At 42.6% G+C, this 17,873-nt stretch overlaps 1 protein-coding gene across 14 annotated transcripts in view; it reads left to right on the top strand.

Annotated features, from left to right (window-relative positions):
- The window catches only part of ARVCF (ARVCF delta catenin family member), a 543,783-nt gene that overhangs the window by 302,657 nt on the left and 223,253 nt on the right, over positions 1-17,873 (top strand). For 11 of the 14 annotated variants that reach the window (XM_073313189.1, XM_073313188.1, XM_073313184.1 and 8 more), the window contains one exon: positions 1,636-1,880. The exons of 2 other annotated variants lie outside the window; for them this stretch is intronic. In XM_073313189.1, the coding sequence (XP_073169290.1) occupies positions 1,665-1,880 (216 nt within the window). In that variant the 5' untranslated portion in view covers positions 1,636-1,664. Of the gene's footprint in view, positions 1-1,635; positions 1,881-12,331; positions 12,352-17,873 lie in introns of those variants that run through there. One more of the 14 variants, XM_073313200.1, reaches the window with a different exon arrangement.

Raw genomic sequence — 17,873 nt, 5'->3', positions numbered from 1 at the left:
CCATGGTTCCAGCTGCAACTTGAGCCCCTCCACACCGCACTACTGCAGGGTTGTGCCTTGAAGACACAATCCAGCCCAAAGTCTACAAAATACCATGAAGATTCTATTGTGAAATGCCAAAAAAGAAGAAACAAGCCATTGAAGGAAATTAGACTTGTTATGGTGACAGTAGAGGTCTTCTGTTTTTCAGGCGAGACTGAAGAAGAGTGCATAATTCCTTCGCTTTTCCATACAGAAAAGGATCTTGGGCTACTCCTTAGGAGTTAACAATAAGTTGCAGGGCTGCAAGAGTACTTGGTGGGTTTTTTGTAGATAGATAACAAAAGGAACTAGTGGCTTATAGGTTGAGCAGGTAACTATACCCTCTGAATCACATAGAAATGGGATAAAGCCCTTTGAAAGGACTTATTAAGAATTGTTTTAAGTACTGTAGCTTCTGACAAGACAGGAAACTTGCTTGAATTGTGGGGAAAGCAGATAATATTGCCTTGTGAGTGCCTGAGTTCCAGATATTGTAAATAGTGTACTCATTATAGTTTAGTTTCAGTAAAGAGATTGAATTGAAACCACCATGCATCTTTACATAATGTCCATAATTCTTATATCAAAATATTTTGACTCTTCATTAACTTTATACATTTGCAACGTCAGTGGGAAGTTGAGCTTCATGCATCACACACATGCTGAGAGGGCTTATTATGGAGAACATCTCAAAAATGACATAGTCAATGCAGAGACATCTCAAAAGAAACTTGATTGATTTGCTGTGTTTTTCCAACATGTGGAGACAAGCAAACCTGTACATTTTCCATGGAAAGTGTCCTTTTGTTTTTCCTCATTTACATTAGTAGCAAGCAGCTGCATGACTGACTGCTATGTGTGAAAATTCTCATTGGTTATCATGCATGTAAATACCCTGGTAATACAATCTGAGAGAAGGTGGTGAAATCATGGCTTAAAGAAACTTTATCTGTAATTGTGGAGTCTGCATTTAAAAAGCATGTTCTGTGTTATAATTTGCCACCCCTTTCTCTCATTATAGCATGAACATATTTTTGTCCAACTTGCTAAATTTACAAGGATCCTTCAAAATGTGTACCCAATTAGTGACGTTGCTAGGACAAATGAAGTATAAAACCAATAAGGGCGTGGCATTTGTTGTCCAGAAGCATGAAGCTTCACTGTTAGAAAGCTTTAACTATTATCATCCATTCTGTGAAAGACAAAGATGCCAGATGAATAGTTACAAAGAATATGTTCTTCCAGCAAAAAAGAGAAAAGTAATATTATCTTTATATCCTTTTAAAAGTACATTATTATTTGCACAGTGAAATTAGTTTTGCAAGAGGCATGAAAATCTCTTGAGACAGAAGTTTTAAAAGAAAGATCAAAGGAATTAAATAATAATTCTATATAAGGTGAGCATTTTTTTTAAACAGGGAAGCCTTGGGGTAATTACTTTTAATTTAAAATCAAATCAATGGATGGAAATGAAGTCTTTTCAAAGAGCAATTAGAGTTTGCATCTTAGAGTGAATGCTATTTAATAGAGTAATTAACATGTGCTTTTTGTTCTTAACCTCTGACCTGTGCCCTCCTGCCCCTTTACCTAACCCTTTCCATTTGCCCTGGTCAGTTAACAGGCAGGAACATTTGAGAACAATCATGGATGATTATGATATCAGGTCTGCTGCCAGCATTTTGGCATCTGTTAAAGAGCAAGAGGCTCGTTTCGAGCGGCTCACCCGTGCACTTGAAGAAGAGCGACGCAATGTCTCCTTGCAGCTTGAACGTGCTAATCAGCCCTCAGAACGAATGAACATGTGCAACATTGGCAATGGTCAGCCACTGGCAACTGCGTGGCAGCAACTTGTCCTGCAGGTAACGGCCTGCTTCTCTTACCTGTCACTAGAATTCACACCTCCCAGAATATCCCATTCCAGAAAGTAAAGAGCCTCTCCCAATTTATTTGTCATCAGCATTTCATTCCATAGTGTGTATTACGAAACAGAAAAACACTGAACTCAGCATATTTGTTTGACTAATTGAGGTAGCATGGATTACAGCACCTAGGATAAAATGTTACTCTAATCTCTTTTTACCCCTAAGGATGCTTCCTAAAAATGATAGCTCTCTGATAATTAAACCCCAATAAAGACCTTCACACCGGCTCTTATAGCTATGTGCTTGCTACATGTGATGCTATCACTATGCTTTTAAAAGCAGGGCCAAACCGTGATGTCATTATCAAGTAAAGTTTTCTTTTGAAGTCAACTGGAGTTTGATAGAACAGGGACTGGGTGAAAATGGTGGATTTCCTCTGTTAAGGACTGCAAGCCTACTCCTTGAGTAAGGACTTCAGGATTTGGCACATCGTGTTTATTCAAATGAAGGACTTTGTTCTAAAGTTACAAGCTCTGATCTGTATGTTTGTCTGTTCATAAATCCCAGCCATAGTTTTGCCTCCCGCTTGCTCCTTAACTCTTTTAATGTGAAGTGACAAACTGGTTGTATTTCCAACTGATTCTTTAAACTAGCAAATGATTTGGAAGCCTGTGGCAAATAATGCAGCAGAAACAGTAGTATTGGGAAGGCTGTGGTCCATAATGAAACCCTGATCTGCTAGGGACTTTAGAGCTTGCTTCAATCATACTAGACTCTTGCATTGATCGGTACATGGGTAGGGTTCATGTGATGTCAAAACAGCTTTATGCTAATAAATTTTTGGTGGGCAGTATTTCATAGAAGCTGTCCAAGTCAGAGAGTTCTTTCTGGGTGTTCAGTAGCTTACAAATTCAGTGGGTAGATATAGAGGAATTTATTTTGTGAAAGACGGCTGTACAAAACATGGCTGCCATGTTACTCCCTCTAGTCACTGTTTGTTTATCCTTAGCATCTGTTTTCAATTAGGACATTCAGTCACAAAGAATTGGCCTTTACTGCTTGGGCTAAAGGAGTAACTCCATTAGCTGTTAGCAGTTGTAAGTTGTTATCCTGATGATTAGCCACTAGAGGGGGATGCTGCATACATTTTAGAAGAATGGTACACCTGCACCTTTGCTTTTTCTGAGTGACTTTGTGAAAGGTGCCAGATCAGGTACAGTATGAGCTTTCCTGCATGGCTATGCTTTAAAGCCCAATCAACTCCTATTAAAATCAATAGAAGGATTGATGTAACCAGGCCCTAAGTTATCCTTCTTCCGAAAGGGACCACCTGTATAAGTAAAAACCAGAGTTCAGTCTACATGTGTGTTCAATCCTTGGCCTCTCTGGGGGCTAGACATGAAATGCTTCATTTGTAAATCATTAGTGTTCAGCTTTACATTCACTGTGCGTTTCATCATGAAGGGTACACCCAGCACTTTACAGGCTATATGCTACAGTATATAGGGATCTGTCACTAACCACTGAAAGGCAGCCATTTTTGAATGGCTGTAGATCATTGGTGGGTGACAGATCTCTGTGTAGTAAACAATCTCAAAAAAGATCTATTAGAACTGGAAAAGGTACAGAGAAGGGCAACAAAAATTATTAAGAATATGGAACAGCTTCCATATGAGAAGAGATTAAAAAGACTGGGATTATTCACTATGAAAAAGAGACAACTAAGGGGGGATGTGATAGTCTATAAAATCATGAATGGTGTGGAGAAAGTGAATAAGGAAGTATTACTTATCCCTTCTCATAACATAAGAACCAGGGGTCACCCAAAGAAACTAATAGGCAGGAGGTTTAAAATAATCATAAGGAAGTACTTCTTCTCACAATGCAGAGTTAACCTGTGGAACTCAATGCCAGGGGACGTAGTGAAAACCAAAAGTATAACTGGGTTCAAAACAGAATTAGATAAATTCATGGAGAATAGGTCCATCAATGACTATTAGCCAAAATGATCAGGGACACCACCCCATGCTTTGGGTGTCCCTAAACCTCTGCCAGAAGCTGGGACTGGACGACAGAGGACTGATCAATTACTCTGTTCAGTTCATTCCCTCTGAAGCATCTGGCACTGGCTGCTGTTGGAAGACAGGATACTGGGCTGGCTGGACCATTGGACTGACCCAGTATGGCCATTCTGGCTTTCAAAAACGTAACCTTGTAGCTAATATTAGAGTTTTTCCATTTGAATCTACAAAGGGAATTATATACCAAATCTAATTATCCCATCTGGAATTTGGGCAAGAAATGAGGATTAACAACCCATTCTTTTGGAAAGTGCCATATAATCTGTAATGACCCCTGTGACCAGGGCTTCTGTTTTACATCTTGTCTGACAGTTGGGGTGGACACTGGCCAAGAGACTTACTCAGTGAAGTATTTGTAGAGAAAGCTTTGCTGTATGCCTGCAGCAGCATCACTGCTTGCCCTTGTAATAATGCACTCCCGAGCTTCTCCCAGACGTCATTCTTAGCTTCATTTTCGTTCTTTTGTTTTATTTTAAACAAAAAATGCTTTAGAAAAGGGAAGAGGACAGAAGCAAAGTGTGAGAATTGTAATAGTTTCCTGAAGTCCTTTAAAAACAAAATCAAGGACTTATGCAAATGTTGTTTCTAATTCATTCTAGATACCTTGTCAGCTGTACTCCTTTTTTTATTTTTACACCAACCTTAAGCTGTTCGTTATCTCAACAGCATATTCTTGTTCTAGGCTGCAAGCAGCTCAGCTAGCCATTTCACTAAATGGAAAGAAAAATAATCTTATGTCATTCTGTCTGTTCAGCGTGAGCTTGGAGTGCACAAACAGCACAAGCAAATTGTACTCCATTTGTCTACGTTTGCTGCATATGCTTCAGGCATTATTTAGCAGTGTACATCATCTCTTAACCGCCACCAGGAAATGTCAGATGGGCAAATAATGTCAGAGATGCACTCTAATTGCAAAAAGATTTTTACTTAAGTGTAGCTATTTAAATGGGGGAAAACATGGAGGGGGGGGTTGCTGAAGGCTTTTCAAAATATTTGTTTTGATGTCCAGGAAAGTCATTTCACCACCTCTCCCACTATAAATACTGAAGAAAAGGTTTGTTCACATGTTAATTGGAAAGGTCTGGAATGATGCTTGAAGTCTTTTTGTCCACAGAACCAAATGCTATGATGAAGGGGAAGATCTGCTTAAATATTGTTACCACGCTATGACCCCCCTGAGAGCTGATAAACAGTTGTAACTCCCATTGACTTCAGTGAATTTTGCCTGAGGAAAAACTGGGGGAGCTCAGTTGTACTTGGCTTGCACAGTCCTTTGTTGGAGGCAGCACGCCTGCCAAAGTTCCTGGGTGTGCAGGGGCTGGGTGCTTGCCTCTTGTACTTTCCTTGGTCGGGAGATGATTAACTAACTCCATGTGGGCAGCCAGCTCTGCTGGCAAGTGTGATTCCTGGAGAGAGGAGTAACAAGTTCTATGTGGTTAATGCGGCTAAACAAACCTGGGTAAATGCATTTTATACCATGTGTCTCTTCCAAGTTGTCTCCAAAGGAAGCTTCATGTAGAGGGCATTGCAGTAATCCATTCTAGAAATCCAGAAAGCCATGGATCACAGTGGCAGGGGCTACAATCATAAGAGGAAGCTGTAACTGCCTCCCTAGATGCTGTTGGAAAAAGGGCCCTCTAGAACACCTAGACCACCTTAGATGCAAAGAGAGTCAAAACAAGAGCACACTGGCAGATCATGAGTACTCTGGTCTATCTTGCCACTCTGACAAGCTTGCCCTTGTGATAGATGGTCCCTTACACCACAAATCACAACAATATTCAGGTTGCTCCCATTCCCAAAGGACCGGTCACTTACCCAGGTCAGTTGCATCTCAGATCTCAAGCCAAAAACAAGGCTTGAGCCAATCCTATAATAAACTAACTAAAGGTTTATTAACTATGGAAAAGAAATAAAGAGTTATTTACATGTTTAAAGCAGGTTAACATACTCACACAAATGACAGGTTTCAGAGTAACAGCCGTGTTAGTCTGTATTCGCAAAAAGAAAAGGAGGACTTGTGGCACCTGAGAGACTAACAAATTTATTTGAGCGTAAGCTTTCATGAGCTGCAGCTCACTTCAGCGGATGCATTAGCTCACGAAAGCTTACGCTCAAATAAATTTGTTAGTCTCTAAGCTGCCACAAGTCCTCCTTTTCACACAAATGAGTTGTAGTGTTAGGTTTCAAAAGATGATAGAAGCTGCTATGATATGCAAGCTCTATATGTTCTTTAGGGCTAACCAAAGCTAAATGGTTGGGGATCCCTTGCTTTTACTTAGAAATCTTTGCCCCTCAGAGTTCAAGCATCATAGAGATAACAGTTTCTTATGGACTTTTATTCCATTCCCCCAGAGCTCAAGATAATGGGACAAGGGTTTGTGCACACAAAGTCTTTTGTCCACTGATGTTATACATGGCTTGTCTGGTGTCTGTGGGCATTCTTTTGTTGGGAAGGAGACGACACTTCTTGTGGTAAACTAATCATAGGACTGGAAGGGACCTCAAGAGGTCATCTAGACCAGTCCCCTGCACTCAGGGCAGGACTAAGTATTATCTAGATCAGAGGTGGGCAAACTATGGGCTTGTGGGCTGCGTCTGGCCCGTAAGGCCTTTCAATCCAGCCCTCGAGCTCCCACCAGGGAGCAGGGTCAGGGGCTTGCCCCATTCTGGGACTCTAGAGCCTGCACCCCCAGAGCCCGCACCCCCACCCCAGAGCCCACACCCCCAGCCAAAGCCTTCACCCCCTCCTGTACCCCAATTTTGTGAGCATTCATGGCCCACCATACAATTTTTATACCCAGATGTGGCCTGCAGGCCAAAAAGTTTGCCCACCCCTGATCTAGACCATCCCTATAATATTTAAGACTTGTTAATGCTTCACCCCCCGACTGGGGAGTTTATAGTATCAGAGCAAAAACTTTCACAGTCTCAGAGAAAACACTTAAATATTACCTTTTAATCTGGGATACAGATTTTGTAAGTGAAATTAATTCATGCAGCAACTTACAAGCATTTCATAGAGTAACACATTTTTATAAATCAAATGCCTATTTTAACAATACTAACACACAGTAACCCAGACTGGTTTCCAGCTATGCATTTGTCAGTGTTCAGTCAGGCTTAGGGGCCTTGCATGAGCTGTCACCTGGCCTGCCAGTATCACAGCCACCCTTAAAAATGGCATAGGAAGCCTTTCCTGCCCTACAACACGGTAATAGTGTAAAGTTTAAGTGCATATTCATCTTACAGTGTTCATTCTGTTAACAGAAATTCTTGCTAAAACCTATACCACCTCTAGCTCCATTCAGGTCAGTGTATTCTTCTGTAGCTTTGGGCACTAGAAGCTATGTGACTGGCCCTGGCTATATGTTACCAAAACTGAAATCCAGTTGCCCTCAAATGAGCAGAGCCAGCTGCCCAGGCATTCTTGTTTGCTTCCCCTACATGTTGCTGTAGAAGACAAGACTGGAAAAAGATGACTCTGTAGTTTGATGTCCCAAGGTGTCAGGGTACTGGCAGCACAGATGAATTTGGACATTTTATCCTTTTACCGGTGCAGACATAGCACAATAACCTTTTAAGTACGGTATTTATGAATAGAGCGTATCTTGTTTCTTTCACAAATGTTTAAAGACTCCAGTGATGATGTGATTTTTTTCTAAGCTTGATAAACCTTAAAACCCTTCATGTGTGAGGGATTTTATTTAATCTGCCTGCTTCTATTTCACTTTGTTTCAAATCAAACTTCAACTTAGTTCCTACTGTGAGCAGTGGAACGATAGAGAAAAGATATGAAAGTGAACATGTGTAGGGTCTTTACTATAGCACCCTGAACTGCAAAGAGGAGCAATATTGTCATTGGATCGCGGCTAACCATTCCGAGCACATAATATTTTAATATTAAAGAACATTCTTTTTAATAAAAACAGCTCACAGACATGAAACTTATAACAATAAAAGGCCAGATCCTTAGCTGGTATACATTGGCATTAACTTCAATCAAGCTAGGGCAATTCACATCAACTGGAGATCTGACCAAAAATATTCACATTCAAAGGCTCCTGCCCCTATCAATACACTGACAACTTCCATTCATGTTAATGCTTCATAAAAAAAAAAAAAAATACAGCACCGTTTTCTCAGTCAGGCTAGCTTATCCCAATGACTACAACACAACAATACTTTGATCTCTCCAGTCTTCTTTCCAGTGATCTTGCAGTGCTTTACAAGGATTTGAAAGTGTTTTCCCGGTCATGCAAGGTAGGCAAGTATCCGTGTTTTACGGAGTGGAAAACTGAGACACAAAAACTAATTGACTTGCCCAAGGTTTTACAGAGACTCTGTGGAATAATGTGCAGTAGATCCCAGATCTTTTTAACTCTGTGTCCTGTGCCTTGCCCACAGCACTGTCCCTCCTGCACGTTGAATTGAGACCATTAAAATGGAGTCTGAAAAGACTTAAAATTGACAAAATAACCTACTGAATTAAACTGTTCATTGCATTTCATGGCTTTGACCTTGATTTCTCATTCTTTTAACCTTTATTTCGTGAATGCTCTACAAATAGAGCTTAGAATTTTCTTTTAACAGTTGGCTAGGGCACTGGCAGGTAGCTTATACCCAAAATGGAATGTGCAAATACAATACATAGAATTACAAAACCCGGTATTAAAAGAAATGTGGACATGAATTTACTGTGAGGCACATTGTGTCTTAGAATGTTAATACTCTGTCACCCATTTGCATTCTTGCTGTTTAAACTGATGGTGTTATTACTGTGAGTTCTGTAGATCTCTACTGTGCTTTATGGAATACTGTTTCATGGGAAATAATAGTTCCCACTGGGGAAGGAAAACTGGATTTAGTGTTGTGTAGAGAACACGGAATTGGCATACATTGCTAAGCAGTGAATATTGACTGAACAGTGGGTGTAGGGGAACCTGTGTGGTGATTCTATACCTATTCCTCCCAGCATGTGTTTTGTTCATGATGAGCTGTCTTAGGAGACCTAGGATTGGAAACTATAAATACAATTAGTATGTTGATTTTGTTTTCAATGGCTGTTTTCCCCGAGTGGAGTGGCAAAGTAACACAATATACAAACATGGGTTTTTCACATTTTGATCAAATAACCTTAAACTATTGTCTGGCTCAGTGTTAGTCCAGCAGCTCCACAGCTTCAAAGATTTATTTCATCTTGTAAACTTTTTGGGTTGTGATCACACCATGTAAAAACCCAACACGGAGGGAAAAGGTGCAAAGATGGGCAATAAGTTACATCTTCAAAGCAGTGCTCTAGGATTTGCTGTGTGGCTCTTGCTATTGATGGGAGTTAGGAAACTAATCCTTGTGTACCATTTTGAAAGTGTCCCTCTAATTTAATTAGTGTATCAGAGCAAATTGCATCCCTATCAGGATGCTATCACATTACACTTAAGTTACTACTTAATGCTCTCATCTGATTTTATTCATGTTTTTGTTCATCTAAGTGCCTGATCCTGTACTTAGGCCAATGATGAGCGTCTGTATGCCTGTCCTGTCAAATCAGCACCGCTGAGCAGTTGTGCAAATGCATTAGTACCATTGCATGCCCATACATCTGAGGGTAGGACTGAGTCTCTTGTTTGTACCTTTTGTTATACAACACAGAGTAATTTGCTCTCTTAAACGTCGCTAACTGAATGAAGCATTTCTCTGGAGCATGGTTTGTGATTATCCTATTTGTGAAGGGTTATTACAGATTCACGAAGGCCAGGTGCCATACAGATTTTACTATTTCACGTAGGGTTCTATGAATGGGTTGACTCATTGCCAGGCATGACATAGCAGCTCTGTCTCTGCTGAGGGTCTCCAACCCATGGCCTCTCCACCTCTGCAGTGGCCTGCAGAGGCACTGACTTTCCAATTTCCGGGGGGTGCTTAACCCCTGCTGTGCCCCACACCCCACCTTCATTCCACCTCTTCCCTCAAGCCCCCACCCCAACACTGCTTCTTCCCACCCCTGCCCCAACTCTTCTGCCCCCTCCCTCCACCTCTTCCTTCCCCCACAGTGCCTCCTGCACTCCTGAACAGGTGATCACCCGGCGGACAGGAGGTGCTGGGGGGGAAGGAGCTGATCGATGGGGCCCGCTGGCAGGTGGGAGCCATAGGCGGCGGGTGAACCCCCACTTTGAGGAGGCTAGCCAGCCAGCCCCGCCCCTTCTGCCCAAGGCCCTGCCTCCCCGCATGCCAAAGCCCCGCAACCCACCCCCCCATAACAGGAGGAGCCCTGAGGCCCCCCGTGACCAGAGGAGCCCTGGCTCGCCCACCCTGGGCCAGCCCCCACAGTGCCGGGCTGCGTGCCACTCCAGGCGGCTCCCCACCTGAGGCCGAGCTGGCCCCCACCTGAATGCCGGACACTAGAGCCAGCACCCCTCCCGCCCCACAGCCAGTGGCCCCAATGCCCAGTGAAGCCACCTCACTCCCCTGCCAGACCCCTGTGCCTGCTGCTTGCTTGCAACATCCCTCCTCACTCCCCCGCCCCAAGGAGAAGCGATGTGCTGATCAGCATCAAGACCTGCGGGGGGGGAAGGGGGGATGTAGTGCAGGTAGGCAGGTGATGGCAGCTGGAGCCGGTGGTGGGTGGGAGGGCCTCAGGGAAGGGGGCAGAGCCACCGTGGCCCTCTGGTGGCTGCGCCAGGGAAAGCTCCTATTATAGCTGTCCGTGGTGGGAGCTGATTGCCAGGGCTGCGCGGGGGGGAAGGGGCGGCGAGCACCCACTATTTTTTTCCATGAGTCCTCCAGCCCCAGAGCACCCACAGAGTTGGCGCCTGTGATGGCCTGCCTCTTCCTGTACTTGGTCCTCCAGCCAAGATCACTTCAAAAGTCTCTTCACTTCTGGGGTAGTCCATAAACAAAAAAGGAAGGGGAATTAATGCAAAGAAACTGAATTAATAGGAGAGAGGGGAATGACTCCCTCTCATATTTCAGAGTAACAGCCGTGTTAGTCTGTATTCGCAAAAAGAAAAGGAGTACTTGTGGCACCTTAGAGACTAACCAATTTATTTGAGCATGAGCTTTCGTGAGCTACAGCTCACTTCATTGGATGCATGCCGTGGAAACTGCAGCAGACTTTATTTATACACAGAGAATATGAAAAAATACCTCCTCCCACCCCACTGTCCTGCTGGTAATAGCTTATCTAAAGTGATCATCAGGTGGGCAAAGGGTTGAAGGTCTGTTCTCTTCCCTCACTTGCCCACAAGCGAGCTGTTCTGCTCCCCTTTTAAACAACTCCTCCAGTCTGTGCTTGTGCCTTGCAGATGTGGTGGGGTGGAGCTAGCTAAGCCTAGAGCGGCACCTTAACCCCTTGTTCTCCAGTGTGGGGTTTGTATACCTCACAGATTCTGATTTTTTTTTTGACTGAAATATTTAAATTAACCTGAGTGTGGATTGGAAGCAGTTATACCAGTATAAAAGAGCCTTAGACTGGTATAACTGCATCCCCATTCTGGGAATTTTACTGCTTTAACAATTCCAAACTGGGATAGTAAAAGCAGTAGAAAAGCTATTTGTAGATCAGGCTATTTCTAAAAAAAAAGATTCCCACCATTTCAATTGTCAGTGCTCTAGCCCAACGAGCTTTTGTTACTGCCGTTTTGATTAGACTTGCCTTTTCGCAGGTTTAACTAACATGGTACTACATAGCAGTAATACAGGTCCAGACTCTTGCCACACTAGGGCTTTTGCCTTAGAACTAGTGAGAACACTTGAAATAAATTTCTCCAACACAGGGCATGTCCACATCCTATATCATCCTTGAATCCGTAAATAGTTTTAGTTCTTGCTTTGCCTTTGTTTTAACTTAACCAAGGCATTAGGGAGACGTAGGGGTTTAAGGGAACATGAGGGAGGAAAGACTTGAGAGATTCCAAACTGGCTGTCTTTGTCAGGACAACTTGAAAACCCTGCTCAAAATGCCATTAATCAACCAAGTTAAGAGTAACCCCACTTCAATCTTTTTCCACTGTGCAAACGTGCATCTGGCTGCTCAAGCAAAACCAACCTGCAAAAACAAAGCTACTGAATGTTTCATGTTTAAAATTCTCATCACTTATTTTTCTGGAGCCAGCTGAAACAGAGAAATTAAAAATAAGCAAGTGTTGATTTTTTAATTTATTTTTTGATAAGGAAGTTTGCTGTCTGCTGTATTTTGTGTCGGTAATTGAGTGTCAGCATTTTTCTGTTCCATATTAATACTGCAGTGCCTTTATGGTGGAGTGGTGGAACACAAGCTCTTGCCGAAAGTGACGTTCCTTTTGAGGAAGTGAGGCCGGGGTTCAAGCAAAAGATAAGCTGAAAAGGACAGCAGAGCACACCGCAGGAATGCAAAGCTACAAGAAGAAGTTAGTGCAGATGTTTTCTGAGAAAAAAGCCACCGCTTCGATCAGTAGTGTTACACCTGTGTAACATCAAGCCCGTTGATTTTGCTGACCCAAATAGCATGTAGGGTTCTTGACAGATTCAGTAAGCTACTGGATCACGGTTTTTGCTTTTTGTTTCCAAATTACGGAGATTAATCAGTTCCTTTGATAAAGGCAACACAGCATATCTACTAAGATTCTCTGCCCTAAAGTAGAGCAGTATAGGTTTGTAGAATTTGACTGTTGAAATTTCGGGGCCAATTCTGCCATCTTGTTATTACAGGTGATAGATGTATTAGAACTGCACATATAGTTACAGGTAGCACAGCAGTGGGAAAAAAGTATAGCCTGATCTAAACTGAGGCTTTGCTTGAGTACCTGAGGAGTCTTCTGCTCCTTCCATCCCCTCCCCATGCAGACTGCAAGCAGTCCCCTTTTCGCCTGGTGTGTCAAGTTTCGTTCTATTTAGCTACTGTCCACAGGGCCCCTTGGCTGTAGGGAAGTTTATGCTTTTCTTTCCCTGGGACTAAAATATTTGTGCTCATATTAAGGGACTGACAGTAGTGGAAAGTGACATGCATTCTTTCCTCACAGATAAGGTGAGGTGCAAACAAGATCACTGTTGGTTTCCAACTGCTCTACAGAGGTCTGCAATGCTATTTCGCTCTTTCAGTGCCAAAACTCCCACTTTAGGAGGGATCCAGGGATATTTATTCCATGCTGCTGCATTATCGCTGGTATTGAGCAGACTGTCAAATGTGATAGAATTTTCCAGTGTGGGTTTAGTCCTCGTCTAAACTCAGCTGACACTCTAAAAATGTAGGGGCTGATCCTTCAGTTGTTACTCATGAGAGGCATCTTGTTGACTTTCCAGGAAATTATCTGGATCAGATTTTGATCAGTTCTTGCATGGATGCACAGGAAAGTCACCCTCTCTGCCCCTCTACTGGGACTAGCCAGAATCCCAACAGGGTTTATAATACCTGCTTCCTCCTAGGGCACCACTGCTGGTAATATCTGAAATGGGGAGAGGTCATCACAAGGCCAAAGGTGGTGCGGCAGGTGTGCTGGTGTGCTGGCCCTTTGCCCCAGGGAGTACACACCAGCACACCTGAATTCCTGCTGGGGACCCCTAAGATTGCATGGGTCTTTTATAATCCTTTTTGCACTCCTGACAGTGCACGGGGCAGAATCTAGCCCCACAGGAGTGGGCTCTAAATTAATGCAAGAAGTCAGATGGTGAAAATGCGTGTCCAAAAAATCAATGGGAGCATTATCATTGATTTCAGTGGGACCAGAATTGGACCCATAGGACCAGAGTGCATGACATATAAAAAGCCTGCTGTACGGAGGTTACCAGTATGAAAATTTTAAGTTCTACTGAAGTCAGCTGGAGTTGAGAGCACTTAGCACCTTGCAGGAGCAACTCATTAGGATCAAGTGCATTACCGACTGAGAATCACAGACATCAGAGTGCGAGCATGGCCTGTATTGAGTCAACTCACTGTATGAATTTTTAATAGTAGATTACTCCTGGAGAAAGTATTTTAAACTAAAAAAGTTAGTAACTAAATTGCTGAGAGCTTGGTCCTTGTCCTTTGGGGGAAGGCGAATGATGATTTTCATTTTCGTATGACAATTTAAGTTTGCAAGCATAGTTCCTATGTGGTTAGTATTTCAAGGACATATTCTCATCACAGTAGCCAACTTTCATGTAGTAAATAAAAACCCCGACTTTCACAATAAGCCAAAAATCAAGCTAATCCCATTTCAAAACAAGGCCAAAATAAGCCAGTCCCTAAGAACCCCAACCAACACTCTATGTGACTAGACCCCTCCGGCGTGCAGTCAGGGTCTGTGGTGGGCCCGCTGTGCACCCTGACTCTCTCCCCCCCGTGCCCCTGCTTGCCCCCCTTTGTCCTGGCTTGACGGGAGCTGATTAAAAAAAAAAAGCAAAAAGCAACAAGCTGCAAGCCAAAAACTAGCCAAGAAGCAACTCTCAAGCCAAGGAAGCCAAAAACAAGCCCAATTTCTGCATTTTTTTTAAGCGGGTTTGGCATGACTGATTCTCATCTTAATTCATTGCATTTTAATCATACAAGTTCTATTAATAGTTGAAAATAGGCATCTTTTGTTAGACTCCCTTGCTATTGTGAAATACCTTGCTGTTCTCCATAGTCACCAGAACCTATCTCACTAATCTATTGTCATTCAATTGTTTCCGCCTACATAGGCAGCCATTAAATTCTAACAACTCACTGTTGTCCCACATCTGGCAGAGACACAATACAACCCTGTTAATCAATGGTGGATTCCACATTTATAAAGAGGCATTCAGCGATACAACAATCTGTATAGTAACAACTTCATAATATAAGCCAGAATACATAAATTGTATAGCCAGTTTTCTCAAATCTTCACGTCTCCCATTGGGTTCACTTTTGCTGTCTTGAAAGCGCAAAAAATACCTATATTGTGAAAGGAGTTTGTAAATGAAATTGAGGGTTACAATCGACATAGCTGAATTACTGAATCTGTTGCTAGCCTGGGTCATCTTACTAAAAGTGATGTCATGCTTATGGTTAGATTCTGCTCTTAGGCCAGGTCTACACTACAGACCTGTATCAGTATAACTATGTCACTTGGGATGTGAAAAATCGACACACCTAAGTGACATCGTTATACTGACCTAACCCCCCCCCGGGTCGGCAGAGTTATGTTGACAGGTGAGCTACCGTGTCTCAGAGAGGTGGATTAACTATGCAGATGGGAGAAGCTCTCCTGTCAGTATAATAGTATCTTCTCTATGTGAAGACAAGCCCTTAGTTTCACTGTTGCAAGTCTGGAATAATTCACTGAAGTCAGGGGACATACACTGGTGTAAATCAGAACAGAATGCCCAAAGATGGCCAGGCCCGCTGACAGCAATTCCGGGCCTCCAGGGCAGAACAGTCAGTGGGCCTCCTAGAAAGATCCTCCTGACATTTGGGCGGTGCTTTGCCTGCACTGGCTGGTGCCCAGCGAGCTGCTGCTGGCTGTGTCGCTGGTGCCCAGTGAGCTGCCGGCTGTGCTGCTGGGTGTGCTCTTCTGGCACGACCAGGGCTTCCACACACCCGCCGAGCTGCCTTCGCCACCGCAGGCACCACCCCGCTCGCGCCTAAGAGCCCTGCGGCCCGCCCAGGCCCTTGGGCAATTGCCCTCTTTGCCTGAAGATGGCCATCAGCAGCCTGAGGCTGAATACCAAGTGTAATTACAGCCTTTATTTTAAAATAAATAGCATAGTTTATTCATGGTAAAAAGCTTCTGTCCTTTTTAAACTGCCAAATTATTGGGCTGAACAAAATATTCTTTTAACTATAGCTGTGGTGACGGAAAGTGATACGTAATGCTGCCTAAGTGCTTTTTAGGAACAGGACTTAAAATGAAGATGTATCTTTAGCCAAAGACATAGTTGTGTTTTTAGGCCAATACAGTTAAAGGTGGCACTTGAATTTCCATTAACTGTTCCCTTCCTTTGCCAGTCTGTTTTCATGTGTGAGTATCTCAAGTGCAGGAAATTTGCCCAGGACTAAAACTTAGCACACAAGGCCTTTACCCAGGAAACCTTAACCCTCTTTTCAAAAGATTCTTTTAAAAAGAAAATGTAGAATTGTTTCAGATGGTTCTTTTTATTCTTTGCCATTACGATTCAAAAACAGGTTTTGTTTTTTAATAAAAAGAAATTTAGACTAGATCAGAAGCGAGTAACATGCCTAACGGCTTTTAGCATTTTAAAAATGAATAAACCAAACCAATCACCTTCTCCCAATGAAACTTTGAATTTTGACAAATTAAAGATATCCCACAAAAGACCCATCACCTGAGCAATGTCCCACACAAATGTACCCCAATACTTAGTATTCTGACTCTTTTTGCTGCTTTTTTGTATATATTAAATGGAACAAAGGAAACCGATTTATCCATGACACTAAAGTAATGAAAAAAGGCTGACTTGTATTCAGTGTTATGAAGGCAACCCTGATGTTTCTGTCTCTATGGGAAACCAGGGTTCTTGAGCTGCTTTGGGAGCTCCTGCTCTGCTGGCTTTATGGAATCTACATGTCACTGAAGTCATATGCTGTGACTCCAGGCAGAGTTGTAAACCATTTCACTTTTACTCCAGAGCAGATGAATCCATACACCAGCAGTGGTGATAGGGAAGATTTTCACATGGGTATATCTAGGGATAGTGGGATGAAATTAAAAAAAGGAAATTTTGGGCTAAACACCAGGAAAACCATTATGGTAAGATCTTATTGTGATATAGTCTCTGATCAAGTGATTGAAACCTCTTTCTCTGTGACATTTAAGACAAGCCTGGGAAAAAACCTGGACAGACTTTTCAGTACTAAAGAAAATCCTGCACTGGGATAGAGCTTAAATCTCCCATTTTCCCCTCTAATTGCTAGAAGAGAAAAAAGATTGCAGATGGAAGAAAGGTGGTGCGTTAAAAAGAAAAAATAACGAAGTGCTGAGGAGTGTAGAAAGAAAGAATAGGCACAAAAAGCAACCCTTAGAATGAGAGAGGTGAGCTATCATCAACACTGAGATGGCAAAGGACAGGCAGCCTGTTGCCAAAATGTAAAGTTCATAATGAGTCCTTTAAGGCCCCAATTTTGCAAACACTTCTTCAAGTGAGTAGTTCCACTGTTCTCAGCATCAGATTCAGTATTGGCCAACCCAGGTGTTCAAAAATTCATGACCTGAGCCTTCTAAACATCCTGAGATTGGCTTAGAAATTTTGAGACCTGAAATACATTTTGGGTTTTTGATTTGCCTTCTGGTTTTTGAGCCTTTGGGGGTTCATATTTTCAAGCTTTTCTCCAGAACCATAAGGGAGGCAAACTTTTTTTAAATAAACACTGAGATTCTTATATACTACCATGACTCCAGGAGCTGGGGCTTTAAGAAAAATACCAAATATCACAAGACCTGCAAAAATATCTCAGATCTGACAACATGGGAGACTGCTTACTGAGTCAGAGCTGCCAGGGTCATGCCTGAAATTTTCGGTTGTGTTGGCTTTCATTCAAGAGTAGCTGTTTCAATGCTCTATGGATATAGACTTTACACTCAATAAAAGAAAACATTATAAAGGCCCAGGCCCTGACACATATCCCTGTATGTTTCTGACATGAATGGCACTTTTCTACACCAGGGTGGCCTCAGTAGAAGTCGAACTCTTTTATTTAGTTAACTAAAGGAAGAGTCTCCTCCTGTCCCTCCTGAGCTAGTAAGATGAATTCCTTCTTGTGCCTTGCCATGACCTTTAAGGATGTTTTCAAAGCCCATTGCCAACCTGCCTCTAATCTAAACTGCTCCATGTTTGATGAACTCTGAACATTTCTCACCTGTTGGAGCAAACTGAGGTGACACAGATAACAAAAGTTTTAGATTGGGATGAAATTTTGCACAGCATCTACCATTGCTGTCAACCAGAGGAGCCTTTGTGATGTTAATTGTGA

Source organism: Lepidochelys kempii, chromosome 15, assembly GCF_965140265.1.
Source record: "Lepidochelys kempii isolate rLepKem1 chromosome 15, rLepKem1.hap2, whole genome shotgun sequence".
NCBI lineage: Eukaryota > Metazoa > Chordata > Testudines > Cheloniidae > Lepidochelys > Lepidochelys kempii.
This window is presented reverse-complemented; position numbering and strand designations above follow the sequence as displayed.